Source organism: Centruroides sculpturatus, unplaced genomic scaffold (genome assembly GCF_000671375.1).
Source record: "Centruroides sculpturatus isolate CEXI.00-Female unplaced genomic scaffold, Cexi_2.0 scaffold149, whole genome shotgun sequence".
NCBI classification, from domain to species: domain Eukaryota; kingdom Metazoa; phylum Arthropoda; class Arachnida; order Scorpiones; family Buthidae; genus Centruroides; species Centruroides sculpturatus.
The window spans coordinates 150140-170317 of NW_019384406.1; the positions used below are offsets into that span (position 1 = coordinate 150140).

Consider the following 20178-nt stretch of genomic DNA (forward strand, 5'->3'; position numbering starts at 1 on the left):
AAAATTAACACAAAAGAAATTTAAAGAAACAAAAAGAAACTTGATATAGCAGCCTTCAACAACTGTTCAGAAGATCATATTGAATAAAGTTGACATCATTCAGTTAATCAGGATAAAGTTTAAATAATTTTATTTTGAATGCTTTTATCAATATTAATGTAATTTTAAATTACAGATATAAATGAATGTGCAATAGGGACTCATGACTGTAATCTTGAAACTCATTACTGTGTGAACATTATTGGTAGTTATCAGTGTCAGACTAAAACTTCAATAACTTCATATTGTGAAAGAGGATATGTAGCAGATCCAACTACTCGTACCTGTGTTGGTGAATAAAATATAAATTTAAATGTTATGTTAACAATTTCATAAAAAAATGAATTAACTTTACTCTTATGAATATTATTTCTAGATATTAATGAATGTAATGATGGAAATCGATGTTTATCCAACCAAAAATGTGAAAATACATTAGGAAGTTTTCGTTGTATTTGTCTAGAGGGATATCAGATGGATCCAACAACTAAGACTTGCAACGGTAATATTCTGATAAAATCTTTACTTATAAAATTTCTGAAGAAGAGAATTAATATTTTTCTTCTTACAAGGAAATTAATAATTAATGTAAAGCCTGGTTATCTAAAAGTTTATTATGATATTATTCTAAAGATACAACAAAAATGCAATAGATTCTCAGTAATTTTTCATGGGAGAGATTATTATGATGAATTAAAACTTTTGATTAATTAACTAACTTTTATTGAATTTTCTAATTAAAATGCAAGTTTTTCAAATGTTCAAGTAATTCAATTTGTGAAATAGGACTGTTAACAATTGAAAGAAAAATTCAAGATAGTCATTTTATGATTAGTTTTAGTTTTAAAATAATTCATGATTAATTATTTTTCAAAATAGTTTTTGGGAAACTATGTCATCTTCAATAAGTTTTTTTTTTTATTAATTATTATAGTTATTAATTACTCAGCATAAAAACAAATTTAAATTTACCTTTTAAAGTTATTTAATTTTTCTTAAATTTAAATGTTTTTGAAGCTATATTTAGGCTTTAGATCAAAATACTTTATGATTTATCAAATTGTTCTTTGGATTTAGATGTTTCTATAGTACGTTGGTAATTTAAATAAGCAATTAAGTAAAATTTATTGTTTATTTAATACATAAATATGTGCTTGGCACTTGGCTCAAAACATCAATATTCTTAAAGAATTTTGATATATTTTTGAATTTTGAAAAGCCTTTTAAGAATATACAAGCATTTGGCCAATAAGGTACCAATGTTGTTGGTTTCTGTTGAAGTGATTAATCAATAGAAATTAATAGAATCTCTATTGACAACTTACAGACCTATATCAATAAGATAAACCAATAGAAATTTTTATTCATCTTCTGTAAGAAGTATAAAAATGATTATGTAAAATAAAGTTATTTGCAGTTACTAATAATTGCAAATAGTAATAAAAATTAAAAGCATTTTTTAAAATTTTAAGTTTGATGTTGTTTCTACCCAATTTTAATGTGGAATTAAATTAATAAGACTATAAATTTACATTCACTAATCTGTTAAAAATCTGTTCAGTCCAAATTCATATGTTAAACTAAAAGAATGGAATTCTGTGTTTGGTTAGCACAATGTTGCTGTTGAGAACGTATCATACAGGAACACTTTAAGAGGAAAAAGGTTGCTTTATTGACTTGGATGGATATGCATTTCGGGCTTAATGCCCCTCTTCAGTCCTATTATTATTACATAATTATCAAATTGGTTACAGGTATCAAAATTTACAGAATTCATTTAAAAAATTAGTATACGCGTACAGTGATTTATATGATAAAATACAATTACCTGAGATAGTGACCATTAAGCTGGTATTACACATAAGATATATATACACATATTTAAGCACGGGAGGAGGAATGAGCAAATAGTGCTATCAGATCAATATACATGCACCTGAGGATAGTATAATGTGTGTTAAAATAAAAGGTGGTATGCACAAAACTAAAAAAGTATATATTAAAAAGATGTAAAATATGAAAAATTAACGAAATACCTGTAGGATGTGACATAATACAGAAGAGATGTGTAGAGAACAGGCCTGATGGGAGATGTTACAAAGAAGTGAGTGATCCTTGTAACATATACAGAGGTTGGTGGGAATTGCACAGTGGGGGTTAAGGTGGGAGGATGGTAGGACAACTTTATTGNTAATATATATCAATAAAATATTTAGGAAAGATTAGTTGGATTTTTTTTTGTTTAGTTCAGTATGTATCATTTATTTCATTGAATTTTAAAATAGATTAATTTGTAGAATGTTTTGTTTAAATATTTTAAACAGTTCATATAAGTACATTTTTCTAAGTACTTTTGTTTCTTAATTTCATTATAAGTGTGTATCGTGAATCACAAAAGTAAAAAAACGATTCATAATCATAAAGTTGAGTTGGATTTTTTCATTAATGCTTTAAAGAAATATTAAAAAGTTTGCATTAAATTTGTTTTTAATAAACAAATGATAATATAAAAAGCAAAAAATAATAGATAGAGCAAAGATTAAACAGTAAAAAATTTATGTGAGCAATTCCAGACAATAAAAATACTCCATGGTACAGGCAAATGTTTCATTCAAAAGCACAAGTTGATGGTGCAAAGTATGCAGGCTCCATAGTAAATACAACAGTAGAATGACTTTGTATCTGTTATAGTTTAACCTTCAAGGACAGTTTACAGTTTTACTGTATGGTACTGACATTGGTAGTGCCACAATATGCCACATGAACAATTTTATGAAAGGAAGAATGACTGGAAGGCTAGAAGCAAGCTAGTTTCAAACAGATGTGTCCAAAATTCTGAATATGCACAGAACATTATATCCATACTCAGAGTCAGATTTTGAAAGGATGTGAGAAGCTTCAAGAAGATAAGTTATATCTTGTCAGCCTCCACCATGAACATTATAGGATCCTCCAGATTCTCTTGTTTAGGAACGGACTTTGCTTTTCACAGAGCTGACAAACAGTGTTATAATTAACATGAGCAATCACTCTGGAACATATGTGTGTGCAGCAAGCAATTATATACCATATTAATTATTTTCTGTGCAAAATTATTTACAATGCTTACAAGTACCCAATGTGTACACATTGATTTTAATGATACTATCGTCACTGAAAGTATATTCAAAATGAAGAATGATTTACACCAATTTTATCAGCAATTTTCAACACTAAAGTGCTTCTGAATGTTTAGGTGTTTAATTTTACACATTGCTGAAAGAATTTTTAAAACAATGAACAACATCCATTTTATCAGTAGTTGCAATATAAATGTAATTAAAAAGATTTACTTATTATTTGTTCATAATTTTACTGTTGTTTACAGGTATTACTGCTACCTGTTTGCACACAACACTTTGATATTGAAACAAATGTGATCTGGGTATCAAAAATGAACAATGTGATTTTTGTATTGATTTTGTTTTGGACACTGTTTCACATAAAAGCACATAGTTAATTAACAATTATCTTTATTTACTCTGGAATACAACTGATTGAGGTGATGACTCAGACAAAGAAAAGTATGTTTAAATTCCCGCCTTGACGACCTCTCATTGCCTCTTGCAATAAGGAAGGTTACAACAGTGATTATGATCAAAAAATTGACAATTGTAATAGTGAAGATGTGACTTGTTTAGTTCTAAAGTATAAGAGAATTTATTTCAAATAAAAAATGTTTATATTACTGCTTTCAGATCTGGTAAACTAACACAGGTTTACATGAAAGCATGGCTTAGAGATATATTTTTCTCACATTAGAAAGGTATTTTATTAATCAATTCATGGACAACTTATAATAATGTCAAAACTGTTATTATTGTTGGCAATGAATTGGAACTCCTACTGATTTCTAAACAAACAACTTGTGCAATCACTAGATGTGTATGGATTACAAATTTGGAAAAATTTTGTTAGAAAATTTTCTGATTACGTCATACTGGACAATGTGGATGTGAACCTTCAACAATGTAACAATATCATCAAAATGAAATCCCTCATACTTTACCAATTTTCCTTCCACTTATGAATTAGATTCATAGATAAGTTTAAATATGCCTGATTTAAATGTGATTATATTGAAAGAAAGGTCAATTGGATTCTAGAAAGAATCCAGTTGAGCCTTTTTTCAATATAATCACAACTGGATTCTAGAAAGAAAAACTCAACTGTATTCCAGTTAAAACTCAACTGGATCCTTTCTAGAATCCAGTTGAGTTTTATTTCTCTAGAAAAGATGCTACATGCCAAATTTCAATTTGTAAACTGTGGCTGGTGCAGAAAATCTATTTCACACAATTTTATACTAATTATTATTAATGCCAAAATTTTGTATGCATGTGTATGGGTAATTACATCCATTGAACAATTACTAGAGGTTCCTTTTTTTTTATGAGACTTCTTACTGTTATACAAAACAATTTATTGTGAGTTGTTTTAAAATTATAATTTCTATTTTCAAGAAAATCTTTAAATTAATTAATTTGTTAATTCTAATTTAGTTAGGAACAATGTCATATATCATTGTGATTGTATTGTTCTCTCTCTCAAATAACATTTCTCATAATAAACTAATAAATTAAGAATCCATTCTTAGAATGAGATGAAAATCTATACAGTAATTTAACTAACAAAGGGCAATTCAAAAATATACAAGATGTGAAAATTTAAATTGGTTGTTAAAACACACAGAAAGATATGAAAAACATATTTACTTACTCTTTAGGTACTTTTGTTTGTGAAGAAGTTTGTATTGAGGCAATGAAAGTATTGAAGATTAATTAAATCTGTTTTTCACATCTTTCAATGTATTTTAACTTCCAATTTAAATTTTCAATCCTGTTTTTAATGATTGTGATGTATAACATGTTCTGATCTAACAATTGGCCATCAGATTGACAATTTTGTTAGGTCTTTGTCATGGATTATTATTTTAAAGTGTTCTTGAAGACTAAGAAGTTTTTTACATTGTAAAATTTTGTTCTTAAAATGGAAATTATAGTTATAAAAATATTCAATTATAAACTATTTTAGTCTTTCTGGAAAAACTTTAGTCTTATTTAACATGTTATCTTAATATTGATTAGTCTATTTCCAATATTTCTGTTTCAGATATTAATGAATGCCTTCTTGGATATCATAATTGCTTAACCACTCAGAGATGTGATAACACTATAGGATCATTTATCTGTGTTAGAATAATAAGCTGTGGAACAGGTTATACAATTAATGCTGAAACTAGAGAATGTGAAGGTATACTTATTTAATAAAAAGAACGTATAATAAAACTTCAGATATTTTATACTAATTAATTTCATGTTTAGATGATGATGAGTGCAGATTAGGTACACATAATTGTGGTCCTAGTTTTGTTTGTCGTAATACTGAAGGATCTTTTCGATGTGATCGCATTAGATGTCCTCCTGGACAAAAACTATTGTCAGATGGTACTTGTCAAACAATAACATGTTCCAGAGGAATGGAATCTGATAGTAATGGAAATTGTATAGGTAATATATTTTTAACTGTAACAAGGATTATTATTAAACATTTTGAAAATTTTAATAAATAATTATTGGTAATTGTTTTTTTTTATAAAATGTAATTGTTAATAGATATTAATGAATGTGTCAATCCTGGTATTTGTCGCCCAAATCAACGCTGCATTAATACTGTTGGTTCATATCGTTGTCAGAACTTATTAACATGTGGTGGAGGATATGAAGTAAATGAATATGGGAATCAGTGTGTAGGTAAGTAATATGCTGGCAAAAATATTAAAAAATGCAAAATTAATTATTTAATCCTGTGAGTTTAACTTTTTTTACATTGAGTACTAAACAACTTTTGATAATGTGAAAACATATCTTACTTCAATCAGGAAAGTTCCAATTTGATTTATTTCATAATGAATTTATCTTTCTTTTTTGTGACTATTTCAGTATTCACTAATCAGTTTCTGATATTTAGAATTTTATGTTTTTATTTAAATAACATTTTCAAATTTTCTTGTTTATCATCAGATTCTTTATAATTAAATAAACATTTATAATATTTATATTATAATTTTTTATGCTTTTAAGTAATAAAAATTAAAAACAGAATTCTGTATTTAATTGTAAGGCAGAAAATGAAAATTCAAAAATATTACTCATTAAAAATGTATATAACTTATGAAAAGTAATTTATTTATTTTTTTGTTATCTTCTATAAAACATCACAAAAAGTAAAACTGCATAAAAAATCTGATCATGAATGATTGTCTGTACTGTTTTTTCATAATTATTTTTACTTTTCTGGCTGTTATACATAAAAGAGGGAAAGTATGGCAATCAGTCAAAAAATGATCCCTCTAGATTTTTACATTTTTGGAATCTAAACCTTGAAATGTTGAGAAATGTGAAAAGGATGGAAAATTTTTTCTGTATGTATGGATGTTATTGGATGTATGTGGATCATGATTTTGTTCACCACTTTGTACATTTTGTTGAAAATCACTGAAATTTTGCAGGGAGGTTACACAAATCTCTTTGCAAAATTTGATTGTATTATTGCTATTAAATTTTGGTTTTAAAAGTTGAGGGAATGGGAGCAAGAGGAGTATCATGTGTCATCTTGAAGAGAGTCAGACAATGAAGATTTTACTCATCATTAGCATTTACAATTTTTTTTATAAAATTCATCTCTACCCTCAAAATTAAGCTTTCTGCCATTTTATAATAATTATATAAAAAGTTTGTTAAAAAATATGAAAACAGATGGTATTACATGCAGTTTTAAATGTTGCCAGTTAAGTTATGCAATTCATTGCTAGATTTTTAAATAATTAAGTTTTAAACATTGATTTGAAGAATAAAAGATAACTTTTTGAAAACATAATATAAAAGTGTAAAGATCCATGAATCTTTACAGACTCTTGATTATAATATATAAATTAATTTATTATTAATAAATAAAAATTATTTCAGATATTGATGAATGTTCTCGTGGAACTCATGAATGTGGTGCAAAACAAATCTGTCGGAACAGGGCCGGTGGCTATATATGTGAATGTCCAACTGGATACTTAATGAATGCTAAAAGAGAATGCGAAGGTAATTTAAATGATATATGAAGAATTACTATTTTCATTTTGTAATATTTCAATTTGATTTCAGGAAATCAAACTAAATTAATGTATTCAAAATTTATTTATAAAATTTTAATATAAAATATTTTAAGCTTTAATTTAAAACTTAAAACAGTTTTTATTTTTGTTTTAAATCAAATTTAAAAAGAATTCACATGAATCAGTTAAATCAACATTAAAAAATTGTGGAAAATTGTACTAACATTAAATATTGAAAAATCTTTATTTTTTTTGATAAAAACATTAATATAATAATATATCTATTTATAATTTCATTATTTTAGTTTCATTAGCTATTTCTGACAATATGAGGATATAATTGACTAAACTATAATTTAGTAGAAGTATCTAGATGACAAAATGAAAAAATGTCCTATTTTCATTTGTAAGATTTATGGTTTATTTCTGCTGATAGTGAACTCTGCATTTTGATATTTATTTTAAACTCTTATAGTATTTATTAAAGGAAAAAGAGTTGACAACAAAAGAAAAATTTTCAGTTTGAACTTATGATGTCTTCTTTTAAAATACATAATTTATATAATTTAGCTTCAGTAAATAATTTCAGAAGTGATTTTAGTGACAATTTAGAAGTAAAGAATATTTATTTAATAAAATTTTTAAATCCTCAATTTATCATAAGTTAAAAAAATTGTTTGTTGATTATTTTCTAGAGGTAGATAGATTATTGGAAAATAGTGATATTTCCAGAGGCACCAGTAGGTCTCTTTATATTCATAAGGTGCCAGCACCAGTCCATATATTTTCCACACTGCTTGAACAAGTCCTATCCACCTATATTATTTTCTATGAATAATATGTCATATGAGTGATTTCAAATAATGATTATAAATAATATGCATAATGGCATGTCTAATACAATAAATTTTTGTCTCAGAAAAATATAAACAATATCCTTTTCAAAGAACTGAAATTTTGCATTATCTTTTGTCTCTTTGAATATTAAAATTTATTAAATATGAAAATTTGAACAACAGAAAAAAGTTTTTGAATTACAGATTATTCAAATTGATATATACAATTTGTGAAAATAGTTAAAACATAATTTCTTTTTTAAATATTTCAATGTTTGATTTGGAAGCATTTGAATATTATGCAACAAACCAATTTAACCTGTTGATTAGAAATTAAATTTTTTAACTTTTGGAAATAACTCAAAATCCAGGATTTCATGAATAATAAACATTGTAAATTATATATTTTTTTTAAGTTTAACCATTAAATAATCATTTATTTTATTGATATTATTCTGTTGTCACAAAGAATAAATATTCATATTTTCATACTGGTAATTTTCATTGAGAATTTTGATAAATATTTGGATATAATTTAATTAAAATGTCTCAATGTCCTTGATATAACAGTTTAAACTTATATCCAAATATATTATATTTGGATATAAGTTTAAACTGTTTGATAATATGAAAAATTTTGCTTAACCACTCAGCAGTGAGCGACGACTATAGTCGTCAAAAGTGATCGTGTGGCAGTGGGCAGTGGTGAGAAATGACTATAGTCTTCAAAGTCTTTTGAGGGGTATCGCCAAAAACTAGCCTAAAACTACTGCAGAAAAAATTTCACATAAAAAATGAATTATGTAACAATAAAAAAAGAATTTTCTTTACTAGACATAACAGTTTACAAAATCTTTTTCTGGAACAGTAATGAGAAAAAAATGCAAGGAAAAATACTTTAAAAATTTTCTACATTTATTCTCCACTACTGGGGGTAGAACCATGCCTGACTAGTCTACTGCTGAAAGGTTAATTGTTGAACTGAAGCATCATTTCTTAAAGCATTTAATTAATGATAATGAATTTATTCATATCATATCTATGAATGTATGTTAGTGATGTAATCTAATTGAGGTTACATTAGTTTATTACCTCAGGTTTAAAATTTAATTAAAGACAAAATTTAAAAATTTTAAATGAATAACTGTATTATTAAAATTTTTATTTGCAGATATTGATGAATGTGTCCGTTTTCATGGTCAAGTTTGTTCAGTAAATTCAGAGTGCCAAAATACAATAGGATCTTATATATGTAATTGTAAAACTGGGTTTCGACAGGGTGAAAATGCCAGAAATTGTTTAGGTAAGTTTATAATAAAGATAATAATTAAGATTATTTTAATTCTACAGATTTATGAATTTACTTATAATTTGAGATTTTTCTAATTAAAACCTCTGAATTTTTCATTAAAAAGTTATTTCTTATGAAATAAAATAATAAATACATAAATAAATTAATTTTCTAGATATAGATGAATGTTCTGAAACACCAAATCTTTGTCATCAAAAATGCATTAATGTTTGGGGATCTTATCAATGTACTTGTGAACAAGGATATTCCTTGGAATCAGATAACAGAACCTGCAAAGGTAAGCATTACTATATTAAATAACTAAGTAATTGTTCATTATAATAAGTCAATTTAAATATTTATTTTTGAAATTTAGATATAGATGAATGTAAACTGTATGAAGGAAGACGTAAATTATGTATGGGATTATGCCTTAATGAGCCTGGTTCTTATTCTTGTGCATGTCCTGATGGTTATCGGTTATCTGGTGATAAGAGAACATGTCAAGGTAAAAATATGAAATAAAATTACAGTAAATCACTTATAGTCAAAATTCAAAATCTATAGCCTGACACTATAATTTTATAAATACACATACTGTAAATAAAAATTACAGAATTAATAATCAAAAGAATCATAAATAAAATTAACTGTAAATATAATTTTTTCTGCAAACCTTTAATCAAATAACTTGAACCATTAAATATTACAATTATAATTTTTAAGCTAAATGAATAAACTAACAATTTTGAAATCAAAAAGAATAGAAATGTTATGTTAAATTATTGATATACATTAAAATGGAAATAGTTTTCAACAATTTTTTTTAGATGATTACAAAAAATTTTTAAAAACAGTTACAAAGTATATTAAAAATATTATAATTATTTAAGGAACAACCTAGTGGGTACCAAGTGTCAATGTCAGATAACACAAATGGATACTTTTTTCACTCTTGAACTAAACATAAGAATGCTAGATTTGAGTGTACATTATTACTCTTCATAGAAAGTCAATGAAACATTCATTGTTCCATTATTCTTTACAGTATTTTTATTAAAAGACTTTAGCTATCTTTTAATAAAAGAGATGGCGACATGGCTCAATTTTTATAAAAGATGCTTTAATGTATCTTTTATAATAATTCAGTACTATCATGATGGATATAAACATAGTTTTCACCAGTTTGTGCTAATGTTTAAAGTATAAACATTTATAATGACATTTGTTTTATTATATAGATATTTTATAAAAAAAATTTTGCAACAAAATATTTTTGAATTTATCAGATACATTATTCATTATTTAATTCATTATTTTACACAGATATTAATGAATGTGAGGAACAAGGAGTCTGTAGGGGAGAAAATGAAGTTTGTCTCAATGTTCGTGGTGGATATAGATGTAATGCTATTATATGTCCACCCAATTATATACGAGATCCTGACCATCGAAAGTATGTATTATATTTTAAAATATTATAGAGTAAAATTATTTTTGTTATAATAGATTTAATTTTTAACTAAAAAATAAATTTAAAAAATGTACATACTGTATTTGTAATATAAAATATATCATATATCTATATATGAACATAAATAATTTTTTTTATGAAGTATGATTGGTTAAATTTTTATTAAGTATGATTGGTGTTAAATATCTATCTCCAGTTAAGAGATAGATATTTAGTTATTTATGAAATTTTTAACACTTTCTTGTAAATTTAGCAAATTACGAGAATTCCTTAAACTAAATGAATTTGAAAACAGTTTAAGTTAGACAAATTTTTTGTATGGAAAGAAGATTTTAAATAACAATTTAAACAATTTATTATCATTAAGACATAATTATACAAAAATAAAACTAATATAGTGTGATCACTGTTAATAGCAGTACAAGGTATTAAAATTTCTTATACTACTAGTGAGTTTTTAAATAGCTCTGAAAGTGATTGTTATAACTTTAGTAAAAGAACAGTCTTGAAATTATTAAAATTTCTAGAAGATACTGAGACGCATTATATATTTTCATAAAGCAACTAAAAATTCTCCATTCCTATTGAGATTCAAACTTAAGATTTTTAGACCCAATTTCCAATTTGAAGTTAATAATCCATCAATTAAAAGAAACACTATATTAAAAGGCATATTCATTCATAAAGGTGAATCTTTGTTTTGCTAAATTTTCAGGACTGTTAGAATGGTGACTGAAAGGTACTTTAGAAAAAAATAGGGTTTTCTTTTATATTTCAAGGATGATATCATGCTGTGAGAGTTAAAGATGTACGAGACAAGTATTCCAACAAATATCAACTAAACAATAGTTTATTACAACCGGGATTAACAGATAATACAGTGATGCCCATTAGAGACAAATACACAGATATATATATATATATATAACAGGTCTCTGTTCTCGTTCGGATTCTTACAATGAATTGTTATCACGATACGGATTCTAATTACTAACNTTTTGTTATAATAGATTTAATTTTTAACTAAAAAATAAATTTAAAAAATGTACATACTGTATTTGTAATATAAAATATATCATATATCTATATATGAACATAAATAATTTTTTTTATGAAGTATGATTGGTTAAATTTTTATTAAGTATGATTGGTGTTAAATATCTATCTCCAGTTAAGAGATAGATATTTAGTTATTTATGAAATTTTTAACACTTTCTTGTAAATTTAGCAAATTACGAGAATTCCTTAAACTAAATGAATTTGAAAACAGTTTAAGTTAGACAAATTTTTTGTATGGAAAGAAGATTTTAAATAACAATTTAAACAATTTATTATCATTAAGACATAATTATACAAAAATAAAACTAATATAGTGTGATCACTGTTAATAGCAGTACAAGGTATTAAAATTTCTTATACTACTAGTGAGTTTTTAAATAGCTCTGAAAGTGATTGTTATAACTTTAGTAAAAGAACAGTCTTGAAATTATTAAAATTTCTAGAAGATACTGAGACGCATTATATATTTTCATAAAGCAACTAAAAATTCTCCATTCCTATTGAGATTCAAACTTAAGATTTTTAGACCCAATTTCCAATTTGAAGTTAATAATCCATCAATTAAAAGAAACACTATATTAAAAGGCATATTCATTCATAAAGGTGAATCTTTGTTTTGCTAAATTTTCAGGACTGTTAGAATGGTGACTGAAAGGTACTTTAGAAAAAAATAGGGTTTTCTTTTATATTTCAAGGATGATATCATGCTGTGAGAGTTAAAGATGTACGAGACAAGTATTCCAACAAATATCAACTAAACAATAGTTTATTACAACCGGGATTAACAGATAATACAGTGATGCCCATTAGAGACAAATACACAGATATATATATATATATATATATCATCACTATCNGTTAAATATTCCATAAAAAGAATATACATTTGAAACGTTTGTTTTGGATTCATAATCTTCCTAGAAAAACTAGACCTTGTGAGGGTTAAAGATGTACGAGACAAGTATTCCAACAAATACCAACTAAACAATAGTTTATTACAACCGGGATTAACAGATAATACAGTGATGCCCGTCAGAGACAAATACACAGATATATATATATATATATAACAGGTCTCTGTTCTCGTTCGGATTCTTACAATGAATTGTTATCGCGATACAGATCCTAATTACTAACTTATAAATAACTTATAAGTAACTTAATCTAACACTACACTAATGAGAGGAAAAAGGAAGGAAGGAAAAGTCTACCGGTATTTAGCACATGAGATCCTGATTGGGGTTTCCGATGATTGTGGGGATTTTATCGATCGACATTGGAATATCCAACATTCCTGGTATGGTAATTGTCACTTGGAATTTGTTGACCACTATTTCTTATTGGACATGTCACTAGTCCCTTTCCTTTCTTTGGGACTACTCTACACTCAGCACGTTCGGCTTGTTCTTTGTCCTCGAGGTCCGACTTATTGTCCCGATGATACTTTCGCAACCTCTTCTCTTCGTGGCCCAGGCAAAAAGTGTCTTTCTCACCCCTTTGTTCTCCTTCTATATCCCATGGGTAGGGCCCCTCCCTGTTCATGTCGATAAGCCACCAATCAGGACCCATTATTTTCCCACTCCTGTCGGGTGACCGGAAATGGTCATTAGTAGAAAGAAGAAGAAGGAAAGGAAAGAACAAAGAATTCTAAATCTAAATACTAACTATGTATGTACAAAAATGGCGGACAGCCACAATGCTCTATTTTCTTGAGAAAATATTTATCACAAAATTATGATAAGGAAGCTTTATTTTACATTTTAAGATTCCTAACTTATCAAAAATTCAATTTGTTTTTTTATTTAACTTTTTTTAATAAAAGAACACAGAATTTTCATAACGTTGTAAAGTATTTTTTTGTGTAAATACAGCAAGGTTATAAAGAAGCTGAACATACAAGGATCATCCAGAAAGTAATGACCTATTGCGCATTCTGGCTGTGCACTTTGATCTCGGGCTACTATCCAAAGTCGAGTAGTTTCCTCAATGTCTTTTCTCAGTGTTGTATGAGTACTAGTTGAAACAAGTTGTTATTGTACATTCTGTCATTGACAACAATGAACTGTGTGATACAAAGTCCCACTGACTGTGAGGTCAGAGGTGTTATTCGATTATTGAATGCTCAGAAGTTGAAACCTGCAGAAATTTATTGTCAACTAAAGGAAGTGTATGACAATACAATAATGAACGAAAGAAATGTGAGAAAGTGGTGTGAAATGTTTAACAATGGATGAACAAATATATGATGAAACTCGACCTGGATGTCCGTCACTGATCACCGTGATTAGTGACGGACACGTGTGATTATAAATACTTTGAATTAATTTTATTCATTTTAAATTTTCTGTTTTTTTAAAATTCTATTCTGTTTATCTTAAACTAATTTCATCACTTTAAAGGATGCAGTATACAATTATTATATACAATATGCAAGATGCATTTACTTCTATTTCTAATTGATGATTTGAAGAATCAAGTGAAGAAGAAAATTGTGCAAGACAGACGCGTACCTCGGATGAGTTACATATTTCTTTCTTTAACATTTCTTGTTCTTTGCTTGGTGAAATTGTCTCTGAACATCTTGGCTATAGCAAAATTTGTGCACGATGGGTTCCTCGGCAACTGAGTGACCAGCACAGAACACAGAATGGGTGCAGCATTGACATTTTTGATGAGGTATCAAGCAGATGGAAATGCCTTTCTTGATCAAATTGTTATTGGTGATGAGACATGGGTGTCTCACTTCACCCCAGAGACCAAGCACCAATCACTTGTGGCATCACCCCTCATCACCCAAAAAACTGCAAAAATTCAAACAAACTCTGTCAGCAAAAAAACTCATGATGACGGTTTTTTAGGATCATAATGGTGTTCTCTTGATGGATTTCATTCCAAAAGGCACTACGATCAATGCAGATTGATATTGTGACACCCCAAGAAAACTACGGCGAGCAATCCAAAATTTAGGCATGGAATGCTTTCTCACAGTATTGTGCTTCTTTACGATAATGCCCACCCTCACACTGCTGCTGCAACCACAGGCTTGCTGGATTGATTTGGATTGGAAATTTTTGATTATCCACCCTACAGTCCAGACTTTGTTCTTTGCAATTTTAGCCTTTTCACAAAGCTCAAAGAGTTCCTGGGCAAGAAATGTTTTGGAAGTGATGACGTGGTGAAGAATGCAGTAAACAACTGGCTTAATGGACTGGCGGCAGCCTACTTTGACACGAGAATTCTAAAGCTCATGGACAGATATGACAAATGCTTAAATAATGACGGTGATTATGTAGAAAAATAAAGTAAGCTTCAATTTTGTAAGTGACATGTTTTAGTTAATAAAATATATTTCTTTCATTTATTAAAACCAAATGGTCGTTTCTTTCTGGATGACCCTCGTACATCACTTTTCAATTGTAGACATATTTTGGTTATCTCGTAATGTTGTGACTTGAAATGTCTCAGAATTGATCTTCTGAAAATGTTGCTTTTATTCTAAAATAATATCCAGATTCTTAAAAACACCATTCTTGAGATAATCAAATAATAATAATAGAGATTATTAAATAACTATTTCCATCATTTTAACACTGTAATAGACAGATATAAAGCAGATCTTGAGTATATCTGTGATTATAAATACTTTGAATTAATTTTATTCATTTTAAATTTTCTGTTTTTTTAAAATTCTATTCTGTTTATCTTAAACTAATTTCATCACTTTAAAGGATGCAGTATACAATTACAGTAGAACCTCCATTATCCGGACCTCCATTATCCGGATTTTCGATTATCCGGATTGTTCAAAATAAACAAAAATTTTACGAATCTGCTGATTTGCACTTGGCGAATTACGACACTGTTTATGAACGTGATGGAATGCATAACTTTTTTTTGTTTCAACAACGTGTCACCCAGCACAGTTGGTCGTAAACTCTTAAATATATTATACGTAGTAATAAAAATATAACTTGACATACGTATTTATAAATAATTTATATTCAAATTACATCATTTCTATGACCAAGGGCGGCGTAAGGCATGGACGACGTGGGCCACCGCCTATGNTGGTGTAAATTTGCCTTTCCCTTTATTACTAAATTATTAATGTTATATTAAAATTAACAGCAGATTTCTTTAAATGTCCTTACCTTCTGTTTCAGTCGATGCAAAAGAGCTGTGGTAAATTGTCGGCAAGGAGATGCTGAATGTTTAAAAGCACCTCTCTCATATTCATTCAATTTCATTACTCTTGTCTCCAACATGCAAATACCAGTTTCAGGTCAATTAGATTTGTTTACCATGAGAGGGCCAAGATTTTCTTTTACATCAGTACAGTTTGCCTTAGAGTTGAAAAGTGCACGGGCTCCTGAAGGTATCAATCCTGCGTCTAGAGAATATTTTCAGATTCGTAGGACAGCATTTAATGAAGTGATGTTATCAATTGCAAGATCTATACCTGGTCCTCAAGATATAGAACTAGAATTAATAATGAAAATGTATCATAATGGACTCTTTGGGGGAACTGCCATTGCAAAAATACTTATATTTGTTACACGTTATGAATATTAATTATTCACAAATCATATTTGGTTCATAATTTTATTAAAAGAATACATTGTTAATTTTTTATTTTGAAATTTTTATTAAAAACATTTACCTCATTCTGTAACATAATAATTTATAATTAATTTTAAATGATTTAATAATAATCAAGAACTGATGTTTTATAAATGACAGTATTATTTATAANTGTATATATCTTGATTTTGTTGATAATCATTTGAACAATTCTTAATCGGATATATTAATATTCAGCTTGAGGTTTTATCGTTGAAAGTATATGGTATTTAAACTTTTTATAATAATGAATTTTTATGTATTAAATTGTTATCTGTGATGTCATTTAATGATAATGTAATTATAAGAACTTAATATTGTTTTAAAACAAAATTGTGTACGCAAAGTTTAATTTTTTATGATGGAATATTTAATCAGAAATATTTCCTAACTCAAATTATTATTATTATTAAACTTAAAGATTACTATTATAATTTAATTTTTTAAATGCTTTTTCAAGAATAAATTTTGATCATTTTATGAAATATTTTTCAGATTAAATGAAAAAAACAGAAGAATTTTAATTTTAAAAATTTCATTAAATATTTCATTATAAAATTTCATTTTTATAAGAATATTGTAATTTTAAATTAATTTTTAAAAATTAATGCAAATAATTAGAATTATTTATTAAATACAAATTATTTTATAATTTATTTCTATATCAATTAATATATTATAAAACTGTACACAGTATGTGCAGTTAATAACAAACCCAATTATAATAATTGCCAGAAATATCAGACTATATTTAGAGTTGATATTTAGCCTAAATATAACTCAATAAAATCAATCATTAGATATTTGAATTAATACACAGTATAATGTCTTATAAAATGTATTCATTTATGATTTTTATGAACATTAAAAAATACTCTGAATATATCTGCATAATATAACCACATTATTTCATTCTAAATAACATCTAAAAAGAAATGTTATGGTCTAACCATAAAGTACTAGACCTTAGCATTTTACATATTTTATTTTAAAAATTGGAGCAATTTGTTTAATTATTTTTAAAAAGGAAACAATCAGCCTTTAGCGTTTAATATATAGCATAAAAATCAGAAGAAAATAAATATTTTCAATTACCTTAAGTAGCCATCTTCATGTTTAGAATAAAGAAAAAACAATAATGATTTTACAGGTTTATGCTTTATGCTGGACATTAAAGGTTGATTCTTTCCTCATTGCAATATTTTAATCAGGTTACTATATTTGTTATTTACTTTTAAAAATCATAAATTTCAATAAATATGAAAGTTTTCATATACTTATATGAAATTATTCAAGACACATATTTAATGTTTATATTCTGTTATTGTTATTACTGTTAAAGTAATTATTCTTTAAGATAATCAATAATTATTAAACTTGAGGTTAGTATCATTTTATTTGCATTAAATTATTTATGCTTTTTATACATATTTTTTATTAACATTGAGCATGATATTTTGCAGACTGCTACTAAAAGAAGCCACAGTCTTATGTAAAAAGCTTTGTCGTTCAAATGATATTGATTGTGTACTTAATAATACGCAAACTTTAACATATCAGAGTATTGCACTTCCATCATTTCCAGTTTTACCATCTCCAATCATTTTGACAACAATGAGAGCTGTAACTCGAGATCATTCAGTGTCTTTTCAAACAAATTATGTAATATTGGAAGGGAATGAAGGAAGAATTTTTGATGTACTTAAAGGAAAAGGAGTTGGTATGAAATTATATATACATATATATTCTATTACATAATGTATTTTATGTAGATATTTTTAATTTAATTTTTCTAAATTATATAGACTTACATTTAAATGTATTTAAAGATTAGTTATCCACAATTCAGTTTTTTTTAACCTGTTCTGTCTTATGGGTGTAAATGAACCTTATTTTCCATGCATATCATAGATTCAACTAAACTGACAAAGATAGTCAGGGGCAGGACTGAATATATCTAGTCCAAGATCGTCCAACCTTTTTCCTAATGGGCCAAATTAGAATTTTAAGTACTGTATATCCAATGGGCCACAAAAGTACTTTATATAAATACATGCTTTTAAAAAGTTCAAAATGTGAATATCTAATTTTGATAACAAATATATATAATTACAAAAAGTACTGTATTATTGACAGTAAAAACAAATTATACTCATACAAAATAGATGTGTTCAATAAATAAATTCAATGCACGTTTTGACATCGCCTTTCTTTTATAATATTGTCAATATCTTCATTTATGGTACTAGTCTTAATTCTAAGAATATTAGTTAATTAAATGGGAATCACTCAACCTATTTCTTGCACAAAAAGAATTGTTCAGAATAGTATGTTATGCATGTTGGGTAGGACAGGTTTCTAGTAGCATTTACGTCATTACGAGTATATCCAGTGAAAGTGTATCCAGTTTTACGACATACTTTACCAAAATAAATGAAAATGTACCTAAAGAATATAACTACTATGTACTTTTATACCTAAAGTATTTAGGGTGCAGTGGGCCGCATAAAAATATTAACTTGGACATCCCTGCTTTAACAGAATTTACGTAGAATTTGAGAGCTGATGTAAAAACATCCTACTGTATAATACAATCTTCATCTTGAAAATTTTGTTATATTAAGTTAACTGAACACATGCAGAGTATCTCAGATATACATATACAGATTTAATACTGTTATATTTTTATATTCTTTAAATATAAACATTATTTTTAAAAAATAATGAAATTCCTATTAGCAATAATATATCAGCAATTATCCCCTTTAGATTGTTCTTAATTTCAAGAGTTATTTAATTCAGTATTTGGTTGTTTTTAATATAAATCATTGTCAAGTAAAATGTAAAAATGAAGTATCAGGGTNTCTAATTTTTCATATGTTCTGAGCATTTTCTTCATGCTGGAAATCATTTCAAGTCTTCAATCTGCTATGTTTATCAAATCTATATAAAAATCTTCTCTTTATGCCTTAAATCTTGTCCTTTTCAAATACACATGAACAACATGATTTTACTTAAGACATAATCACATGCATAGGAACAGTAACAACTTATTGAAAATGTTAAATTCATATAATTTATATATATTATATTTTGCATAAACTTCTGATTGCTCATCATAAGATTCAAATTTGTGTTCTTAATTAAACATTTCAATTTAAATCATGTAACTTATATATAATAGTCTAAGTTCTGAATGATATATAATCTTAATCATTAAAATAATCTGTCTGTGTTATCCTTGATATAAAGCATTATTATTTTACCTTAATTATATAAAATTTGATTTACAGGTTCTCTTCGTTTAATGCAACCACTCATAGGACCACTAGAACTTAATTTAAAATTAGAAATGTCAATAATTCTTTATTCACAATCAAGCCATCGTCCTCCACTTTCAAGACATCTTGCATTCATTAAAATAGTTGTTTCCGAATATGATTTTTAAGGATACAATTTTACAACAAAGTGATATTGATTTTATTTGTTACAACATTCCAATATTATTTAGTTTATAAATAACTGAAATGAATATACTTTCTAATTTGTTGTTTTAAAATTATTAGTTTATAATAAAATTACTTGTTTTATTTGAATTTGAAATTCATAAATATATATTGATGTTAATAAATCTCATTATTCATATTAAAAAAAATAAGTTTATTTTAATGTAATTATACATTTAAATAATATTGTATAACAATTTTTTAAT

The 20178-nt window shown here is 26.5% G+C and overlaps 1 protein-coding gene across 3 annotated transcripts in view; it reads left to right on the forward strand.

Annotated features, from left to right (window-relative positions):
• Positions 1 to 19978, forward strand: part of LOC111618856 (fibulin-1-like) — a 46850-nt gene extending 26872 nt beyond the window's left edge. For 2 of the 3 annotated variants that reach the window (XM_023360457.1, XM_023360459.1), the window contains 12 exons: positions 176 to 331; positions 416 to 541; positions 5191 to 5331; positions 5403 to 5588; positions 5694 to 5831; positions 7047 to 7172; positions 9194 to 9325; positions 9489 to 9611; positions 9690 to 9821; positions 10640 to 10769; positions 17930 to 18186; positions 19760 to 19978. In XM_023360457.1, coding sequence (XP_023216225.1) covers positions 176 to 331; positions 416 to 541; positions 5191 to 5331; positions 5403 to 5588; positions 5694 to 5831; positions 7047 to 7172; positions 9194 to 9325; positions 9489 to 9611; positions 9690 to 9821; positions 10640 to 10769; positions 17930 to 18186; positions 19760 to 19914 — 1802 coding nt within the window. In that variant the 3' untranslated portion in view covers positions 19915 to 19978. Of the gene's footprint in view, positions 1 to 175; positions 332 to 415; positions 542 to 5190; positions 5332 to 5402; positions 5589 to 5693; positions 5832 to 7046; positions 7173 to 9193; positions 9326 to 9488; positions 9612 to 9689; positions 9822 to 10639; positions 10770 to 16009; positions 16528 to 17929; positions 18187 to 19759 lie in introns of those variants that run through there. The other variant, XM_023360458.1, reaches the window with a different exon arrangement.
• Positions 19979 to 20178: the final 200 nt, after the last annotated feature.